At 48.4% G+C, this 22,512-nt stretch overlaps 1 protein-coding gene across 1 annotated transcript in view; it reads left to right on the top strand.

Moving 5' to 3' along the window:
• LOC133353266 (mucin-2-like) overlaps window positions 1-22,180 on the top strand; it is a 59,494-nt gene extending 37,314 nt beyond the window's left edge. Inside the window, exon 10 of the mRNA XM_061569368.1 lies at window positions 21,132-22,180. Coding sequence (XP_061425352.1) covers window positions 21,132-21,161 — 30 coding nt within the window. The 3' untranslated portion in view covers window positions 21,162-22,180. The remainder of the gene's footprint in view (window positions 1-21,131) is intronic.
• The last annotated feature ends 332 nt before the right edge of the window (window positions 22,181-22,512 follow it).

Raw genomic sequence — 22,512 nt, 5'->3', positions numbered from 1 at the left:
TTCACAGATGCCCAGTAGAGGCGGGTTATAATGTTACAATAAAAAACAATACAACAAATATTATACGAGTGCAAAGTATAGGAAAGGTAAGCAAATCAATACTTATATATATTAACGAAAACTTAACTCTTTTTTATTTGACTGGGTAATGTCCACTGAGCTATTACTTATATTTCAGAAGCGACCTGGCCACAAATGATAGCTCAACGAAGCGGCTTATTACGTGAAAATCTATTGCAGCCAATTAATGTAAACGCATATTTAGATAACAATGATGTGAGCCAAAGCCGAGAATCAAAACTCGGATTGCAGTGCACTAACAAATGTACCACTGCTCCACCAATATGTCTCAATTACGCACTGTAATTATATTTGTGTTATACTTTCATTAAATTTCCATCTCTTTTATTTATATATAGAAAAAACCATTTTTTCATTAAAATAAAATGTCTCAGATGTTCATCGTATCATTGACCAGAATTGCATTACATAGAATGTGAAAGCCACACTCGCTGAAATGCAATCTGCAGATGTATAAGCGCAGTTCGGAAAAAAACAAGTTCACGTGAGTCCGTTTCATGGAATTGGTTTGAGGCAGCGTTAGCCTTCTAGCAAATTGGTTACTTGCTCATCAGTTGATCTGTGCGTGCTTGTGCGTGGTGCTGACCACCCACCCCCTCGTGTGCTGCGCCGGCCTTCATAGGTGCTACTCGCTAACAGCACTTGCCCCAACAGTCTGTTTAGGCTACACAGGGGGGGGGGGGTATTTGTCTTTTTATCTGTTTATAGGATTATTGATATATGGTGGAATAATATAGGATTATTATGAGCAAGCGTGCCTTGCACTCTAGAGGTAGTGCCTTATGCCGATAAAGCCATACTCCAAGCCATACAGTCGAGCAGTGTTCTGAAAAATATCCAGCGCTGTGTGATATTGACTACGAGTGTACACATTACATTTGAAACACTAACAATCCCCACTGCATATAGCGGCCTCTAGTGGCATCAGGGGTCACAGATGAACCAATTACATACAACAAATACGCGAGCGCATGTATCGATTTTAATCGATGCATGGTTACACCCCCCCCCTCCCTCGCTTAACGTTTCCTTCTGTTGACATTGTTGAACGATCCGTTAAATGCGCAGAGTGTTAAATTTACGTTCCCGAGGTGAGCGTCAGGGTTAGAGTTTGCTGAACAGAGCTCGCCCAAAGCCTTGATTATTGTCCTCATTCAATAATAATAACGATCATGATGAATGTCACCTTGTGACGCTGCACCACTGTCACCCATTATCCCTTCGCTCTCAAAGAGAGAGAGAGGATGACTCCGAGGCGTGAGCAGGAAACCACAGACGAGCGGGAAAGGCAGCCAGCACGGTGAACCGGCACCACTAACAAATGCCCAAGCTCTGGGATCCTCTATATATGAAGGCGTCATCGGCCAATTAATGAGTTGTTTGAATGTGGGAATAATCCCATGCGTGGGAGCAACACGATCTTATTGAGATTGGACAGGTAGAGGTCCACAATTCTGGTGTGCCGCGTTCTCCTTGCGAGCCCGGGTATGTCGCCCCTTGAATGTGCACAGGAGGGGAGTTTCGCGACACGTGTGTGTGTGTGCGTGAGCCACCAACCCTCAGCTTCCACAGCGCTGGGGGATTTGCAGTCGTGCATCTCCGCCGCCGCCGCCGGCCGGCCCCCCGCCGCCATTCAAGGCCGTGAATGGTGTCTGGCCGGCGCTATTTCCAAACGAGCCAGACAAAGGAGGACAGGGAACGTTCGTGGGGGGGGGGGGCGGGGGGGGGGGGCGGGGGGGCACGTCTGGCTTCGCGAGAACCAGGGTGCATGAATTGAATAAGACGACACCTTCTCTGTCGACAACCAAATAACCGTCGTCTGACGTCTCCTTTGTCCTCGGTCTCCATCCCGCTCTTCTTCTTTTTTTTCCCGGCTGCGGTGGTTGATGCTCATTTTGCGGGAGCCGGTGGGTGCGTTCATTTGTTCAGCGGCCTTCAACTCCCGTACCCCGCGTTCGTGTATAGTTTTTGCATCGCCCTATTGTGTGCGGGGACTGTTGTTTCCTATGCCGCAGATCTCGGGCACAATTTGACTCTCCGCAGTCGGCCGTGGCATGCTGATGAACCCCAATAGTGAAAATGATCATGGTAAAAAAAGTCCGTGCCTGTGTGAAAGACGTGAGGCTCAATGCGATGGCAATGCGGGACTGTTTTTTGTTTGTTATACAGATGCCCCTCCATCAAGGCATAACCCGGGTATTGTAATCGCGGCTTCAACTGCAATTCAGCTTGTGGTTTGTTAAAAGCGGCAGAGCTGTGCACAAAGAGAAAAGGAGACGTGGTAGGAAACACTGTCTCCTACCAAAAATAAACAAACAAACAAAAGAGATGAGAAAGATTGGAAGATAACACGATCTCACTCATTAGCCGAGCCGGGGAAGGGGAGGGTATTGACACGGCTCTCTCTCTCTGGACAAATGTGTCTCTGACCTGCTGAGCAACAGCCTTGGGATGCGACCTTTGCTCTTCCATTGAGCCGGCCGATGTTGGTCGCTGGGCTGCAGACAGGCAGAACATCGGAGAGGCGCGGGATGTTGACACGGTGCGTATGCTGCGATCGCCGGCGTCGTGCTGAGAGGATAATCTAAAAACCATGCTCGAAATTGGCCTCTAACGAGGGATCTTCTTATTACTCTCACCAGCTTCGCTGTCACCTTTCGCTACGGCGGACGTGTCCACAGTTGCCGCCTGTTGGTGACAATGGACGGACGATCAATGGTCTGCAATTCCCACTCGCCCCTCTTTTCCTTGTCCAGACATGCACTCCTGCGCACCGCCTGGGATTCGCTCAATACCCATTGCTTGGTCACTCACAGGTGGCATGTGAGGCGTTGGTCGCTGAGATCTTTGGTTTTTGTCCGTGCAAATGTCTTTGCCCGATCTCCAGGTTCAGGCCACGCTCTCTCAAAAAGACAAACCTGCATTTTGTCAAAGGGATGTTTTTATTTATAGATTTTTGGTGGTGCATCCCTCGTCCTTGTCCCACTTTTGTTTCTCAAGTTATAAGCATAATTATGGACAAACAAACTACAGTATTTAATAAAGGAAGAGTAGTTTGATGATGATGATTGCCATTATCCAGAATCGCTTTTCCCATTGTCTCCCTATTCCAATCTTATCCAGCAGCACTTAAATATTTTGCATACTCAAGTTTGGTTCCCTCACAGCCAGCGATCGCAACGCGTTCAGCAGAGATCGTCGACTTTCTCGAGGAGACCCAATTCTCTGCGGAGATCCGACGAAGCTCCAGATAGACGCCTTGAAAGAGCTGCGAAAACGATCAACAAACTGCGACCCAGGCCACGCACCAGAGCCCCCAGCATTAGCTCTGTGCGCTTCCCGAGCGAGCGGAAGCCACATCTTCTCATGCGGCCATGGCCTTTATGAGGCGTGAAAGACTTTGCATGCTTCAGGCTCCTGATGGTACCACGGCTAATGCAGCAGCAGTTGTTTATTTTCGAACTATTATTTTCTAGATTTGAAGCTTTCGTGACTGCAAGGATTCATATTCTTAGGTTTTTTCGGTAAAGTCACGTAGGTAAAAACATTAAAATTTATAAAAGTAAAATAAAATAAAAATCACGACGTTTCGGAGGCAACACATTTACTTGATACAGCTGTCGTGGCTGTGACTGTTCCACCTGAAGACGGAAGCTTGTGTTGCCTCCGAAACGTCGTGATTTTTTTTTATTTTACTTTTATTAATTTTAATGTTTTTACCTACGTGACTTTACCGAAAAAACCTAAGAATATTATTTTCTATTCATTCGGATGTGGGTGTCGCTGGTGGGCCAGTATTTATCGCCCCTTCTGAGCTGCCTTGAGGGGGTGATTGTGTTCGGCCTTCTCCTTGAGCAGCCTCAGGCCTTGTCAAGGTTTATAAAGCTGGACGCTTCTCTGCCTCCATGGAAGTAGATGTCAACACACCTCCGTGTTTGGTGCCCTCCCAGTAAACACGGAACATTGAACCAACGTTGTTGGACCATTGGGCCAACGTTGGACCAACATTGCTGGTCCAGTGGCTCAAACCACATGCAAAACGTTGGTCTATAGTGGCATGTTTGACCGGGCTCTCATTTGTCAATTTAAATTCGGACCTTGCAGCCGCTGAGAATCACCGAATGTCTCAGGAGACTGAGCGCGCTCTTGTTTAATGGCAGGAAGCTCCGGCTCGCTCCCAGCATCTCACTCCTTCAGACTCGCTAAGCGGAGAGAGGGAGCATTGCGGCCCTCTCATTGATCGCTGCTGAAGGAGGCTGGCGGCTACTGCACCCAGCCAAACTGTGAGTGTCGAGACCACTCGTGGTTACAGGCATCACACGCAGTCCCATTAAGAGCGATTCCTTTGCTCCAGTGAGCGTTGAGGCAGTGCTTTTCTGCCTTCTTACAGGCCTGGCCCAGTGGTGGACATTCCACATTCCTACGGCAGAGGCGAACCTGTCCATAGGGCAACGTGTTGCTCACTTTATCGACCCCAGAGTGATAATGGACTTAGTCACCCCCCCCTCCCCCCCGCGAATATAAAATAGTTACCATACAAATAGTAAATATTTAACTTTTAAATCGATTTAATTTCAACTTCGTGTTTGGCAGTACATTGCCCACAATAACACATACATTATTCATCTCAAAATTCCTGCGCGCGTGCACGCGCGCGCGCGTGTGTCTGTACAGCCTCCTCCCTCCGTGCCTTTTCAGACACGTGATTCAGCCTGTTATAATACAACAATAGAGTAAACATGAGCTGCCGTGCGCAAGAGAGCCCTGTGAGTGCTCGCCATTGAATGCTCCCGTCACAAGTCAGGACTGCAATGCGTTGCTTCGGGGAGCTTGTTGTTGTTGACTTGGGTCGTTGGTACACTGTCCTCGAAAACGCAGCCACCCGAGTTCGATTCTGCTCGCGACCAACACCGGTGGAGAATAAATGAACCGTTCCTGGGCTTCCCCTAGGTCGACTCAGACCTGAATACGCGTACTGGACTTGGTGCGGTGTGGAAAACATAAGCAGACACGGGTGGCCGGGCGTGGTTCCTGGCCACACCACTCCCTCGTGCATCGTGGCGACATTAATAGGCGCTCGCTAACAGCGCTCGCCCCAACAGTCTGTACGTCTGTGTGTGTGGGGGTGGGTCGTCTTTGTATTTTCGAGTCCGTACGCCGCTCCACCCGGCTTCCATCTCTGCTCCCTCCCACCCCGCTGCGCTGCTGCGAGACGAACCCTGCTGTAATTGCGCGCATTAAAAGACGCGTGATCAACTGTCGGGCTTGTCCCCTTCAATTGCGCGGAACGCGTCCTTGCGACGGCGTGCTTGAAGGACAGTGGGGGGGGGGCAGGTATGCGCGTGCGTGTGTGTATGCACAACCCTGTGTGTGCGTGTGCATATGGGGAGCGGTGGCGCAAGTGGTTAGCGCGCTGCGCTACGAACACGGCGAAGCGAGTTCGATCCGCGCTCCTCGTGACCGATGACAGTGGCGAATATTTCAATCAGCCCCCCTCCCCACTAGGTCGACTCAGCCCCAAATGAAAATCAGGTGCGGTGTGAGACAAAGGCGGCCGGGCGTGATGTTGGCTAACCCCCCCCCCCCCCCACCGTGTGCCATGCCGGCTTTAATAGGTGCTCGCTAACAGCACTTGCCCCAACAGTCTGTTAAAAGGCTATACGGGGGATCTTTGTCTTTGTGTGCAGCCCTATTCTGTCCTGCACTGTCTGCACACGTTGCTGCGTTGTGCTCACGCTTACAAGATGTTTCAGTCGAAATGTACGTACAGGTATTTTAATTGACAAGCGTGCATCACTCAAATGACCATTGAGGCAGTGCCTATCTCCCGCTTACAGTGGTGTAAATTCCACATTCGTATGGTGACGATGAGTCCATCCATATGGGGCAACCATTGATTGACCTTTTCCATGGAGTCGTTCTGATTTTAGCGACCGCCGGAGGGATGATAGGCCAAGTCAACAACCAACCACGATTTGAACTCGTGAGAGGTGGCAGCACACTGAGGAGGCCTTCATCCAGCAGTGGATTGTCCATGGCCCATGATGATGATGAATAGTCTAAGAATGTTTCTTGCTGCAAACGCTGAATTATATAATCGAAACAGGTTTCCCTCGCGTTGTGCGGGTTTGGTGAGTGATTTCGCGGATATGCGGTCGGACATGGAACAACATTGTGTGTGTGTATATATATATTGTGTATACTGTGTGTGTATCGTGTGTGTACTGTGTGTGTCATGTGTGTACTCTGTGTGTGTGTATATACTGTGTGTGTACTGTGTGTGTGTATATATACTGTGTGTGTGTACTGTGTGTGTACTGTGTGTACTCTGTGTGTACTGTGTGTGTACTGTGTATACTCTGTGTGTGTACTGTGTGTGTGTATACTCTGTGTGTACTGTGTACTCTGTGTGTGTACTGTGTGTGTACTGTGTGTATATATAATGTGTGTGTAGTGTGTGTGTGTATTGTGTGTGTACTGTGTGTGTACTGTGTGTGTATATATAATGTTTGTGTAGTGTGTGTGTGTACTGTGTGTGTACTCTGTGTGTGTACTGTGTGTGTATGTATAATGTGTGTAGTGTGTGTGTATTGTGTGTGTACTGTGTGTGTACTCTGTGTGTGTACTGTGTGTGTGTATATATAATGTTTGTGTAGTGTGTGTGTGTACTGTGTGTGTACTGTGTGTATATATAATGTGTGTGTACTGTGTGTGAGTACTCTGTGTGCTACTCAGCAGGCAGCTGTCTCCTCGTGCGGTTCTGCTTTGTGTGCCCTCTTCTTAGAACGCATCTACGATATCTACCGCATCGAGCCCTGTGCTTTGGTCGAAATATCATAGGTAGCTTTGTTTATATTTATATTCGAGCCATATATGTGAAGGTCTCCAAGAGGTCTACTCGGCATCAAATTTACCGGTGTCATGCCGAAAAGACCTATCGGTTCCCACGGTAATAAATACACGTCATACTTATCCCTTAGCCCACCCACTGCTGGATTAAGGCCTCTGCACTCTAGTCGGGTTGTTTGTCTACCGTACTGTATGATGGTAATTGTGGATTGGTGGGAGAGGGAGCCAGCACCGGTTCAAATGTGATGCTAGCCACGGCTGGGAATCGTGCTCAGGTCACCAGTTATTTATCACACCGCGCGCTAACCGCTGCACCACCGCTCCACCACCGTGCCTTGCAGCTTGGCTGTAATAGGTGCTCCCTAATAGGACCTGCACCGCAAGACATAACCATAACATTACGCGAACGTAATAGCATCGTAAAAATAATAATAACAATATTGTATGAGTGTTGCACGAAAATAGCTGCACGTTTGCGTTAAAGTGTATGTGCAACGTGAATAATTGGTTGTCATTCATTCAAGCAACGCAGCTGTGCAATAGCCACTGCTTTGTGCAGTAGCCACTGCTATGCCCTGCGGTACCTACGTATGAATGTGTGTGGAACTTATTTTGCATGATACGTAGCCAACCGTGCTCATCAGAGGTGCGGTTGGGATGGACAACAAACTAAACACAACAAGCTTTTCTAAAGAAGTGAGTTTCCAATCTAGATGATGATTTAAAAGTGCATAGCTCCAGTGGCTTCCTAATATCGGAAAGGAAAAGCTTTCCAGACGGCCAGAAATCGGCCCGTTCAGAGTGTGCAATGATTTGTCTGAAATGAATTGTGTTCGTCCGCCGTGTGTCAGAAAGCACCCGCTTTTACAAATGTGCTCCAAGCGAGGGACATTTTTTGTTGAATTCCGACATTGAATGGCTTCTTTAGAAAAGCGGCGAATATTAAAGTTCGCGGAATTCAAAATGGGCGGTGCGTTGTGAAACCACTCTGCGATGGCAGCGTGTGGCGTCCTCCACTCCTGGGTTTCACTCGAAGAGTACAAAGCGTCTGAGAGTGTTACGGGAAAGCTGCGAGGATTAACAGATGGCAATTTGAGTGGAACATTGAACAGTGGATCTTGAAGGTCGGTTATCAACCCACAGAGCAATTCTGGCATAGAGCATCAGGAAGGAAACAATTGCGACCTTGAATCGCCGCAGCCAATCAAAAGCGTCGGTTGTGTGACGGTCTATTGACGTTGAATTGAGCACGAATGCACTTTATTCTTGTGACCTTGCTGTCAGCTAATGTTGATTTAAATGTATCAACTCCAGGAATGTATGTTTGCACATGCTTAACTCGCTGTGTACGTTCGTGTGTGTACATGTGTAGTGAGCGACTTCCGAGACGCTGCGTATAGAGGGCCCCTCGTTTATTTCTCACACTTTACAGGCACAATCACTGAGCAACACATATATACTGGGCTACGCATAGCTGACCCCACTCATACAGCCCCATCGCCTGCGTCTAGCAATATAGCTGGCTGACTAATACAGCGACGACGACGATGGGAGCCGTACAGCGGATCGGCCATGCGGCGGGACGATGAAGAAGAGATGACGGCGAAGACAGCGACGGCAGCCAGGAGCCGGACCCCCACGACAGCCCCGAACCCCCGGTTACATCCCCTCTATATACTCCTCGGCGTGGCCAAGCCCCGCCTCTGGCCACGCCCTCTTCTAGAACCTTCGAGCAGGTTCCTGGAGCTTCCCGACTGACCCCACCTCTGACCTTTAGCCCAGTTACACCCCCTTACGGGTGACTATTATATAACGCACCCATACCCGTAATTATCCCTCCTGGTCAACAGATTGCACCCTGTCACTACACATGTATTTATAACAAAGATAGAGATCCCCGTATAGCCTCAACAGGATGTTTGGGCAAGTACTGTTAGCGAGTAGCACCTATTGAAGGCCGGAAGGGCACCCAAGAGGGTTGGTGGCCAGCACCATACCTGGCTACCTTTGTCTCGCAAGTGCTGATGTTTACACGTTGCACGAACCACTTGTTTAAGGCAGAGTCGACCTAGGGGAGGCCCAGGGACTGGTTCAGATAATCGTCACTGATGGTGGTGGTCGTGGGCAGGAATTAAACTCGGGCCACACAGCGCACTAACTGCTGCACTACCACTCCCCAATATATACACATGCACTCTCACCCTCAAGATCAGCCTTGCAGAATTTCGGAACATTTTTGTAAGGTCTTGGAAGAGAAGGGGGGAAGCCCTCTGTCGAAATAAAATAATGGAGCAAGTGGTGGTTAGCCCTGCTAACCGTGCGGAGAGCCTCAAAGAGTAGAGGAAGTAGCCACCAATCGTGAGTGGCTGGCTCATGTTCCATCGACCAAGCAGGTGTGGAGCACGATTCAGAGCCTGGGACCGAGTAAATCGCCAGGCAGAGATGACCATCCCGTCCCAATTGAATTTCTGTGGGAGGATGGCGACTTGTATGCAGGCTGTCTCCCTTACGTGACATCGTCAGAACTGATCATTGTTTTTTTACCCTTCTATCTGGCAACAAAACTGACACCTTTTTTACAAGCAGTCATGTTTGCATAGACCACAATACCTGCAATCATAATGCAAACAAAAAACATAACTCTGATAATGTGCACTGTCCTTGAAGTTGATTGGTCCACACCCGAGACAGCTTTCCTTAGAGCCTAGTCTCACATGGGTTGGACCAGATGACGCCAAAAGGCGCACAACTCAAAGACAATGCACCATCAGAGTACGAGAGCTCGGGGTAAGCATGAACCACAGGATGGGTCTCACAGGATTGGAAGCATGTCCTGGTGGTCCACTTTCTGTAGGACCACACTGGTTGTAATAACTACAGGGGCATCTCCTTCCTCAGCGTGCCATGGAAGTTTGAAATCATTCTGAGAAGATTTCAGAGCTCACTGATGTTTCAATCAAGGGTGGTCCTGCACAGATGCCATGCGATTGGTTTGTATGCTATGGCAGATCTGTAAGGGAATTATTGGCCTGTGTAAGGCCTACCATACATTTACTAGGCCATGGCTTTTATACTTTTATTCACACTTTCAGCGTCCCTAACCCTCTACTTATCATTCAGGGCCTTCCTGGTGGTGGTCATGGCCATGTAATGCTGTATGGCCACAAGTCGAAGCCGTTTCTTATTCATATGGTGGTGCGACGGGCACGTCCACCAGCTGGGGTCATTCAGGCTGGCCTGCCTACGATCCATCCTGGCTTTAGTCACACTGGTTTGTGTGAGGAATTCCCAGATCCATGGACGATCTGGACACTGTCCAATGATTGAGCTCCCCCGGCAGGCGAGGCTGCTTCGGTTGTAACATGTAGCCTGCATGACCAGCCACCATATGCCCAAGCAGCTTCTGTTTGGCCAGATAAAGATGGCTAAAATAGCATGTTATAGGCTATAGAAAAGATGGGCCAATGTGGTACAGGAGGACTTGGAACTGCATAATTTTCCGATGATTAGTGTCAGCGGTGTCAAGATTGTACTCGTGGAAAAGGCTTGTGAACACACACTACGGGAAAATTGAAGACAATCGCCCATCAACAACAGCAGGGTAGCGATGCTCACAACAACGAGTAGAGTGCCGGGCAGCTAAAACATAACAAGGTGGCATAGTGGGTAACGCAGGTGGTGCATCTGCCGCTCATTTCAGTCGTTTAATCCAAAATGCTGGGTTCTCTTCCGTGACCTTACCTTCAATAGCTTGCCTGGCTACAAAGTGCACCTCGCCATGGCACAACTTTGTTATATTGTTGCGTATGATGGAAATATGTTCAGGATATAAATGCCAATGTCGAGGTCTGCTAGCCACGAGAGGGCTCAGGAGAGAGTGTGTGGTTTTTCTATTCCTAGTAAGATAGCTATGGCGATATCACCACCACTCATGATTAATGTCAGATGTTATTGTTGTTGTTTACACGTATGCGTGTTGACATGTATGCGAGGCTTTAAAATTTGACATTGGTGTTTCCAGATAATTGGTTTTATCTCCATATGTAGCACTTTGCATTCGGAAAAGGTTTTTAAAGTATGTATTTATTCCACGGGAGAGTTTAGCTCTTTTAAAAATGTACTCTCTATATGGTGGAGGTTTTTAAAAATGAAAAACAAAACTTACACAGCGACATAGTACATCATGTCTTATAAAAGCCGACATCAATATGTCTCTCCGGCTGAGCATATAATGTGCAAGGAGTGAAGTGATGGGGGTTGCATGAAGGTTCGTGATTGCATCTTTTGTTACAAGTTCTGTTAGGAAGCGCCTGTTTCGGCAAACTACGTGGCATGGGTCTTAATTTTGGAGCTTTCGTGACTGCAGGAATTATTCTTTGGTTTTTTCGGTAAAGTCACGTATAAAAATTAGATAATAAATTAAATAATAGCATACGACGTTTCGATTGCAACACAAGCAATCATCATCAGGCATAATGAAATAGCGACATAGAATATAACCAGAAAACTATAGACAGACATATAAGCAGACAGATATCACCAAGATACATAGAGAGAGCAACCCAGGTACAGAGAGAGGTGATCGCCACCCCACAGAGACGATCACCTCTCTCTGTACCTGGGTTGCTCTCTCTATGTATCTTGGTGATATCTGTCTGCTTATATGTCTGTCTATAGTTTTCTGGTTATATTCTATGTCGCTATTTCATTATGCCTGATGATGATTGCTTGTGTTGCAATCGAAACGTCGTATGCTATTATTTAATTTATTATTTTATTTTTATACGTGACTTTACCGAAAAAACCAAAGAATACGTGGCATGGGGTTTGGAACGGTCACACGGTGTGATTCATGCCCAATGATTTACGAACGCGGCAGCATGAGTTGGAATCCCGGCCGTTATTATTTTATTATTTCCCTTCTACGTGACTTTACGGAAAAGAACCAAGAAGAAGTACCTAGAGATATCAGAACCGGGACTTGGGCACCCCTTGACCGGCGTGGTTAAGTATGGTCACACAATCCCCGTGTGATCGACATGGCATTGGCAAGAGCCCTTCATTCGGCAGTGGATTATTTCGCCAAACACCAGTTGCTCATCTCCGCAACAGGCCGCGTAAAAAAAAGGATGCAAAGACAGCTGCATTGACAAACGGCTGTAAAATAACCTGTCACGTTGATTGTTGTAACCTGCATTTATCAACAGACGGGAACTGTCTTTTTTTTTTACCACGTGACAAAAAAGAAAAATACGATCAACATTTTTGGCCCGTTGACCGGTGAGCTTTCCTGACCGGAAGCATTCGTTCACCTCGTCACGCTTGGGACCTGATGGGCACGCGCCTTACGCATGCGTGCGTGCGTTTGCCGGTGTCAGCGCGCGTGCATCGCTACCCGTACCTCCGATTGGCACGGTTGGCTACGTACGGTGCGAGAGAAATTCAACACACATACAAATACAAAGATCCCTCCCCCGTGTAGCCTATTAACAGACTGTTAGAGCAAGTGCTGTTAGCGAGCACCTATACACGAGGGGGTGGGTGGCCAGCACCACGCCCGGCCGCCTTTGTCTCCCTAGTGGCGATGTTTAATCACTGCACAAGGTACTCATTTGAGGCTACCCAGGGGAGGCCCAGGAGCAGTTCAGATAATCGCCACCGGTGTTGGCCGTGAGTGTGAATCGAACTCGGGGTCGCCGGGTTCGTAAACACACCATCACTCCCACAACGTACATACATCTACATACGCCGCGTCGGAGTGTGCATTCGCACGGCCGCTCGCTCGCTCGCCTTTGTTTCCCTGCCGAGCCGTGCAGCTCTTAATTAATGCTCCGTCCATCACAGTTTAATTAAAAAGTTTATGGCCCCGACGCCGCGAGGCAGCGTTACTGGCAGGGCGGCTGGAAAGGCGCTCATTATTCCCGGATCGACACCCAGCTAAGTGCCAGAGCCTGGCCTTGCTGGAGGCCACGCTGCCCTCAAAGCAGACGGCTCATCTTATTTCCATTACAAAGCTGTCTTCTTTCCTTACCCCCGCTCCTCCTCACCAGTGACCCCGCCGTCCCTTCCCTTTCCTGGGCCACCTCCTCCCATGCAGCCCTCTGCACTCCACACATTGCCCTCTGTCTCCAATTTTATTTTCTTTGATTCGTGAAAGAATAAAGAAGAACGGGGTTTTTTTTGTTGCTGCTGCTGCTGCTGCCAAGCAAGAGTCTAGCTACTAACATTGGCCATTCATTTACATTTTCCCGGTTTGCCTCCATCCTGTTCCCACTCTGTCTCCGGTCGGTCGGTTTTTTTTTTGTAACCCACAAACTCATTCCCAGCCCGATGTGGTCGCGTCACACTCGGACGTCTGTCCGTCCATCTGTCTGCCTGCCCCATCTCCTTCACATCTCGCTTCCCTCCCACCCCCCATCGCCTTCTCTCTCTCTCTCCCTCCCTCTGCCAGGGTAGGAACAATGATCCGTCTTTTACGTGCGTCGTCGCCGGGGCTAAAGATTTCAGCCCACAACTCCCAGCGCGGGTTCGTGTCAGCCCTTGCTGTGACGCTAATTGCTTAAGCAGCTCCAATATGATGCCCTTTAAAGGGAAGATAAAGGACCGACAAAAGGAGAAGGGGGAATAAAAACACCAGACAGCCCTTTTTTTCGGGGGGCGAAGGCGATTACTCCGGCAGGCCAGATGCAAGTGTCCGTGTAATCCCCAACACTGGTGGCACAAGAGGTCACATACGCATGCCGCCTAAATGCTATCCCTCACCCCTGAACACAGACGCCAGTTCACAGCCACCGGTTTGTGAAATTAAATGCCTTCGCGTTGCACGTGCGGATTAGAGGGTTCAATCGGGCCGATTCCGTTTTTTTGTACGTTAATCTTTTTACGCGAGAAAATATCGTCCGTTTTGAAATGAAGCGTCTCTGGGTAGAGTCGCCGTGCTATGTGCCCCCCCCCTCCTCTCCAGCCCCCCGCCACCTCCTCCTGAATTTCTCCTTCCACCCACCACTCTTAGAGAGTAAATTTAATTTCAGCAGCGTCCTCCTACCGTGGCGTCAGCGGTCTGCACCATGGGCTTGCGACGCCTTGGTCGCCGGTTAGATTCGATCTCCCGGCACGGCGGTGAATACAATGGAGCAGGTTATTGCTGGAATCCTCCACACCGCCTCTGTCCATCCAGCGGAATAAACGAGTACAACCGCAGTCCGTCGATGGGAAGGTCACGTGTGGTGAAATAAAAATTGTGGGTACGCCCACCACATCTGGACATTTGTGAAAAAGAGCTTCATAGCTCATCGGATTCCTGCAGGATAAATAAATATTCTGATTCTGATTCGACCATAGTAGGCTAAATACTCTCTGAGGGTTTTCTCAAAAAGAGGTCACTTCCGCCAGCAGTGATGCGAGCAAGCAGCTGCAGGGCTGCGCCTTTGCCTTCCGCCCTACTTTGTCTTCTCTTGAAAATGAGATGTGTTGACTCTGTCGATTGTAACCCTACTTTTAAATGAAGGCTAAACACTCGGGGTATAAAGATTAATCGTCCTTAAGGTCCACATAACCTTCGTGGGATCTCGTGGGTACAAATCAATGGTTGTAAGTGTACGCACATTCCTGCGTATGCAACAATTGTGGCAATGCTGCATTTGGACAAAGGGAGCGACAAGACTATTAAAACAACATGTGAAAATAGTGAGAAATAATAAACTAAAAACTAAACTTTTTTTATTTTATAAGTTAAGGCCCACTGAGCTAGATAGCCCTTTTTCAGAAGTGACCTGGCCACAAATGATATCCCAACGAAGTGGCTTATCACGTGGAAATTTACAGCAGCCAAATACTCTCATCGGATGTTTCTAAATGTGGAGGAAAAAAGCATAGGATCCGGAGAAAAATCCACGCGACAACGGTAAGAACATGCAAACTTCAAATATACAGGCGTCAGGGTCTGGGGTGAACCCATGCACTCCTGCATACCAGGCAAGGCAGAAAACATATGGGCACTACGGCTCCCCTTTAATACAAACGAAATGAAAAAAAATGTGAGAAAATGAGAATAACTTCTTGAATTGAATCAGAGCAATTCGTGGAATTTCCCAGAAGCAGGGAAGTTGGTCTAATGAGTTTCTGGACATCTGTGAAATAGAGCTTCGTGGCTCATCAGATTCCTCTAGTCTAAATAAAGATTATTATTCTGAGTTTCCATCCTGACTACTGCCTACCACCGTGTCTACCGACAGGGATTCACCAGCATTGATTCGAGCAAGCCTGACTCTGCTGATGAGACCCTTTGTGTTGAAACCCGTCCAGAGTTTTGCTTGTATCGAACCGATGGCGTTGAAGTTATGCAATCCCAGAATTCCGTTGAGCCGATGAGTTGTTATAATCAATAGTTAAATGTTTTATGAGGAAGAGACAGATAGCATGTTTATTTGTATTTCTGTGATCTTTAATTACACAGCATTGTTGTATTCCATACATAGTTTGCCAGGAAATGAAATAATTGACGTAAATTTCAGCGAGCGACTTTCATTACAATATGACGATAAATTTGATAACGGACGCAACTATGATTGTAGATATATCTTAACGTACAACGTATCGTAATGTTGCCATATCGAGGCAATCGTGGAAATCTACGCACCAGCCCTACCTCAAACCCCTCTGCCTTCCCCACATCTTCTTAGGTTTTTTTCGGTAAAGTCACGTAGGTAAAACATTAAAATTAATGAAAGTAAAATAAAATAAAAATCACAACGTTTCGGAGGCAACACAAGTCTCCGTCATCAGGTGGGACCGTCACAGCCAGATTTGCTGCATCAAGTGAGGCAATGATTCAAGATGTAATCCCTTAAAAGCAAGTTGAGGGGGGAGGAGAGGGGGGCGGAGCTCATCAGAGCCCACATCTCTCCACCGACCTCTCTACCTCGCTCTCACCCGTCCATGTCTTTGAGCAGCCGCCACAGCCATCACCTGTCATTATCTATCCGCTGCTAGATGAGTTCCAATCCATTCTGCACGTAACTCGTGATACTTGTATTTGTCGCCATCTCCCCAGAGCAAGGTCCCTTGGTCTCACTAACCCAATCTGGATCGGCATTTAGTATTTATTGCCAATTCATTATTGATGTACCTCTTCCCAAAACATTTCAGCAACTGAACTCGCTTTTTTTATTCATTTGTTCTCACCTTTGGCACTGCACCGCCCGAGAAGCCCACAGCCACAGCTGTTCATTGAAGCCATAAATGGAAATGTAACCATGGTACGTGTGTTAAACTCCTTTCTCACCGTACGTAGCCAACCGTGCTAATCGGAGGTGCGAAAACAAAATCATACAGGCCCATTTTTTTATTGTGATGGTGTGTTGGAGGTCGTGCACAAGCAAAGAAAACAAAACACTGCACACTCCGACAAATGGTCCTCTTTCAAAAGCAGAGAGAAGCTATCCCTCCGCTGTAGATAAGGAGCCATTGCCTGCAACGTCACTCAACTCTGTATATATTTTTAAATAAAATATAGGGCAGTCCTTGTAATAAATTCGTTGTTGTTGTTTTGTACCAAGACTGCATGTGCCGAGCAGTCTGGCACAGATCTGAAAAGTCCTTGATGGGAAAAGTAAAGATTGAAGCAATCATCAGGTGCACTCGTGTGTCATAATTGCAGTCACTTCGAGAATACTCTTAATCTGACGGTCCTGCAATGATCACACCGACCTCCGATTTGGAGCCTTTGCCTCGGCCACCTCTGGCTGGCTCTGCAGGTGCGGCTCGTCACGAGATATGATTGCTGCTCGACGATAGAGCCACGCGCAGGTTCAATTACTCATGCTGCTTCCACGGATGTGGCTCATCACAAGGCATGGTTACTGCTCATTGATAGAGCAACAGGGTCGGATTAAAATGCTGGATTGTGGGCAGCTGGCCGTACCTCGACCCATGATGAAGATCCGAAGGACTGACACAATTCAGAGCGGGACTGAAATTGCTCGAGGCTTGTGTTGTCCCCATGTATCATACGGGGCCAGCAGATTCTGCGTCTTCAACGCTCGGAAACTGATCAAGAACTTGCTTGCTCCTTTAATACGGCAAGTGGTGCACCAGTAACCAAAGCTTCGAGGCAGGTCCATCAGACTTGAGCAATCAGTTTGGCAACCAAATCGTTATAACTATTGCCCGCAACTGCTTTGTCCACATCTGAGTGAGTAGTTGCGCAGCAAGGATGTGGCCAAGGCATCTGACAACGCCCTTTACAGCAGAACCCTGCCCCTTATATGGTTAGCACCCACCTCCCCACCACCTTTCTCTCCGTCCTACCTATGGTGGGATTGTGACAATCACTCATAGTTCACAAGACGTGTGTGCGATGAATGCAACGCATTGCTACAAATCGCCGAGCGGGGGTCCCTCGAAAGTACAGGGTGGTCTAGATGTACTGTGACCCCCCCCCCCCCCCATTAATTGACCCCAAACATTTGTTTAAATTAACTTTACTTAAAACGTATTCAGTTTTAGAAAATTAAAGTGGCGTCACAAGACATCTGGACCACCCTGTCGAGTCTTCTCTGCACTTGTGTAGTGGGTTCGAATTAGGTGCACACACACACACAGCTTGCAGGCAACACTATTTATTAAACGGTAAGTAATATAACACTGTACATGAGGTGGTGACCACCTTCCTCAACTCACTAACACTCTGGAACACGACACAGAGTGGACCAGGCAGGCAACGGGCTGCCTGGTCCAGGACGACGACCCGGGACTTGAGGACCGATGATGTCGTCTTCACTTCGGAGTTCAACAGCCCCGCTCTGCATCCACACCCCGCTTATATCCGCTCCGGCGTGGCCGGCTCCGCCCAGGCCACGCCTCCCTTCCCAGGCCACGCCTCCCTTCCCCCACCTCTGGGAAGGTCAGGGTCCCTCCACCACGTGACACCCCAGGCACCACCTTGGGGCCCCCAGCCCTCGTACGGGCCGACACAGTAGTGACGACCTATGTCACTAGACTTCTAAGCAACCAGTTGCTCACGGCCGCTCGCAGAGATGTCGCCGACGACGTTGAGGCTGCAGCCGGAAGGAAGCGAGCGTCGTGACGGAGAGAGCGGCCGAAGGACAGGGCCCTGGTTCCCTCTGCCCTGGCGAGGAACCGCAGCGTGGTGGTCGGTGGTCGTGTTCGTCTCGGTTGCTCCAATTAGCACGGTGGGCTGCGTCTGGTGCGAAAGAAGTTCAGCACACGTATGTTGAAGTTATTCCGTGTGTATGTGTGTTGACCTTCGTTGGCACCGTACGTAGCCAACCGTGCTAATCGGAGGTGCGGGGGAAGGACAACAAACTAAATACGAAAATAACTTTTCAAGAAATGAGTTTTCAATCGAGATTTAAAAGTGCACAGCTCCAGTGGCTTCCTAGTATCGGAAGGAAGAGCGTTCCAGACGGCCGCAGAAGCACATCTGAAAACGAGCGATGCTGTGACCGTCTTTGTTCGACGGCTAGCCAACATCCGCTGCGAGGATGGCCTGGTTTATGTTCCTTGACGAGATCAGCAAGCTACTTATTGTGGTTCATTTGTGGCAAGCACTTTGAACATACGTAGGTCCTGTAGTGTGTTTGTAGTTTGTGACACGTCTGCTCCGTGCGAACTGCGCGCGTTTGATTGAGCGAGTGGCCAGTCGCAGCGAGATTGATTTGGCGTGTCAGGTAACAGGTAATAGTGCGGAATGCTGCCCCTTTTTTAAGGTGAGCACACGGCAGGTTGTGATTTATGACCGGTGTTCACGTTTTTGAGAGGTGCTTCGTCTTTTGCGTTTTTGTGGGCGCTCTTTACGTAGCCGTGGTTCTATTAGTTTATCGATTGAGGCACTGACAACAAACTCAAATGATGCGAGATCAAATTGGAAAAACTGTAATCGAAAAAGCACGTAGCATTCAAAGTGCAAATTTAGTCTTTTTTTAACTTTTAACGGTGGAAACTGCACGTTATAATGAATATAGAAGAGATAAGAAAAAGTTCATGCACGTGCTGCTAATTTTTTTATCGCACAAACTGAGTCTCTTAAAGTTGGATTCATATTTTGCGGATGGGCTCCAGATTGTTGGACGTATCCGAAAATCAGGCTATGAAAATATCGGATTTTTTTTTACTTCTGATTACTATTTCCGAAAAGAGAAGCTACTTCACCCATGCGACGTCACCTGCGCTGTTTCCCTGCCAACAGTGATGTCACTTTCGTCACCTGCAGGCAGGCAGATACATTTATAAAAAAAAAAAATCAAAAACTAAAAACACGTAAAATATCCGAAAGCTTTCTTAAATATCCAGACATACATACATTGTTGAATCCGAAACTCATCTCTGGTATATCTCCATCGCTATTCCAATAAATGTTTGAGCAGCGTAATTTAGTATGAAAATCGGTGAGGAACTACTTTCTGTCATCCACTCATTTTGTTAGAAACTCCATTTCCCCCTGCATATTGGTTCCGCTTGGGCCATAAATAATTCAGAATATTGCTTCGTTCCGTTCGTTATTTTCCCTCGCCGCCCGCGGAGCAATCGCTCGGGCCTCCCCGTAGGCGGCCGCTGAGCTCCCCTCGGCGGCGATGCCATTAGCGGCGGCCTTCATCCGGGCGTCCTCGCGATGTCCACCCCCGCGACTGCTGCCCCCCCACGGCGCAGCCGCGGAGAAATCTGCGGCAATTCCGATGTGGACGGTTAAAAAAAATGTAAGCCATCGCCCTGCCAGCCTGCTCGGGGTGCTACAATGCAGCCGGGAGATGTAAGTGCGGCGGTGAATTGAATCCATCTGTGTGGAACTGATGAGTGTTAACCTCCCCCTGCCCCCCCCCTGTAATGTGTCCCGAGGTGGGGTCGGCAGGAGGGGATTTGTTAAAGGGAATTGAGACTCTGCGAGACATTGCTCTGTATACGAAGGGTATTATTATTATCATTATCTCTTATTCTGTGCCCCTGTAAGGGATGCGTGACCAAGTGGGCAGAGCCCTAGCGTTGTGACGTACGGACAATGAGTCAAGGGTAATATTGGGTGGCGTAACAGCGATCAGGGATTAATTTCACCAAAAAAAAACTTCATCGTGAAAAATATTGGTGGCGCAAAAACGACTACGCATGACATTTTTTTCTGTTTTCAGCGAAATGTTTATATGTTCGTTCTGTTGTTGTATGGTAATTATATACGGATATTTCTTATCCTTGGATGAAGGGCGCTCCACAGGTTCGAATTATTATCATCATCATCATTATTTCTTGCTAATTATTGTTTTTGACTGAACTATATTTACGAGTGTAGAAGAAATGGCAAGAAGAAAATTCAATATCTGGTCAAGGCCGGTGGCCACAATTTGACAAGAGGCATAATAATGATAACACATTTCATATTACCCGATCCATGCTCGCGACACATGAATCCAGCAGATTTTTTCTGTTTTAATCCAGCAGATTCATGTTCATGTGCCCCTTCATGTGGGTGTTGGGGCCATAAACACGACATTCGCTCGCTGATATTGCTTCCATTTCTCGATGGCACACGGCCGTCGTAGCAACCGGCGCACTGCGCACCCGCGGCGCTCGCCAAACTTGCCGCTAGGTTGACTCAGCCTGAAATGAATGCCTGGAATGAACGCCTGGACTGAATGAACGCCTGATCGGGGGTGGCTTGCAGATCAACTCTGCCTAATGTGAGCACCAAAAAATGTCAAAGCCGGATGATTCTCGAGCTGAGACACGGCCGAGCGGTAGCACGTGTGCCGCTTCTTGTGGAGGTTCATGGGTTCAAGCCCGGCGGCCGCCCTGGTTAATACTGCGGGTGTGTTAACCGAACAGGAGGTGATGTCTTGCTTCACAGTGGGCGTTAAAGATCACGGGAAGCTGTTTGTAAAATAGTCTGCCAGTAGGAGTCGATGATTGCTGCTGTGTGTACAATCCCGATTGAGTCATTCGTAATTTGGCAAACGTGGATCCCGAATCGTTGCGCGTCGTAGATGTTAGCGGTAGCAGTGTTATCACGGTTAATTCATGCCACAGAAATAGTAACCAGGGCGGCCGCTGGATCCGAAACCGCCAACCTCTGGGCAACGAGCGGCGAACGAGCGCTACCGCTGGGCCCGCCGCGCGCGCCACCAGCGCCGGCTCTTACGCGACGGCGTTCGGGTGCGAGTAATTGACGCGTTTTGCTCGGCGTGTCTCTGCAGGGCTCCGCGTGCGAGGGAGAAGCCCAGTGAAAGGCCTCCACCGCCCCCCCCACTCCACCTCCTGGAGGGTGAAAACGTCGGCCTCTTCATCGTCGTTGTGCCGTCGTCGTCGGCGGCGGCGGCAGTCCGTCTCCGTCGTCAAAAAACACAAGACGTGGCAGTTGCTCGTGCCGGGAGAACAAGGCGAATGACGAATGTGTGTATTGTTCGTGCACGTGTGGATGTTGAACTTCTTTCGCACCGTACATAGCTAAACCGTGCTGGTCGGAGGTGCGGGGGAAGGACAACAAACAGAACGCAAAAAAGCAGTTCGAAAGGACTGGGTTTTCAATCTAAATTTGAAAGTGCATAGCGAATTAAAAAGATAAAATAACCTCTGTCTGATAGAGTGCTTCCCACACGCTCATTCCCACGCCCAGCCCAGCGCCACAGTTTTGTCACCATTTAGAGATTGTAAAGTGAAAGAATCCGTACAATGACGCACAGGGAGTGGAGTTTGGTCAGCCCCGTCCTTGGACTTGTAACGTTAAAAAACGTTTTGTTTCACACTCAGAAGCTTGAGAATAAATATTGTGCATTGATTCCCAACAAAGCTCTACCAAACCGTGAGCGGTCTCCACCGTCAACCAATAGGCATGCTGCCCTGCCTGTGGCCCGTACCCCTAACTCTTAACAATCACACGCAAGGCTTTCTCAGCGCCCTGTTGCTTGACGCCACAAATAGTAGTCACGTAGTGATATAATGAATCATGGGGTCGTGATTCGATTCAAGAATCGATTGTTTAAACGTCGTGGTGATTGTGGTGGGTCCATTTAATGGGTCATGTGAACAAAGGCAAAGATCCCCCGTATAGCCTTAACAGACTGTTGGGGCAAGTGCTGCTCGCGAGCACCTATGAATGCCGGCACGGCACACGAGGTGGTGGGTGACCAGCACCACGCGCCTTTGTCTCCCAAGTGGCGAATTTGTACCTCATTTATAACCTCCCCCCCCCCCCCCATTGTGCTATCGTCTCTCCCTTCGTCACGAGACTCAGAGCAGTTCTAGATTTGAAGCTTTCGTGACTGCAAAGATTCATACTCTTAGTTATTTCGGTAAAGTCACGTAGGTAAAATTTATAAAAAATAAAACAATAAAAATCACGACGTTTCGGAGGCAACACAAGCTGAAGACGGAAGCTTGTGTTGCCTCCGAAACGTCGTGATTTTTATTGTTTTATTTTTATTAATTTTACCTACGTGACTTTACCGAAAGAACTAAGAGTACTCAGAGCAGTGCCAAGCTTCGTGTTGTTGGTAAACCGGCCCACAGAAGCGGACACCGCAGAACAACCTCCGAGATCCCCTTCAAATGACCCCTGGTCCTCACACAGTAGAGGGC

The sequence above is a fragment of the Lethenteron reissneri genome, chromosome 43 (genome assembly GCF_015708825.2).
Source record: "Lethenteron reissneri isolate LAM-NWPU_2019-01 chromosome 43, ASM1570882v1, whole genome shotgun sequence".
Classification (NCBI taxonomy): domain Eukaryota; kingdom Metazoa; phylum Chordata; class Hyperoartia; order Petromyzontiformes; family Petromyzontidae; genus Lethenteron; species Lethenteron reissneri.
The sequence above is the reverse complement of the archived record's forward strand: the minus strand, read 5'-3'. Positions and strand labels throughout refer to the sequence as shown.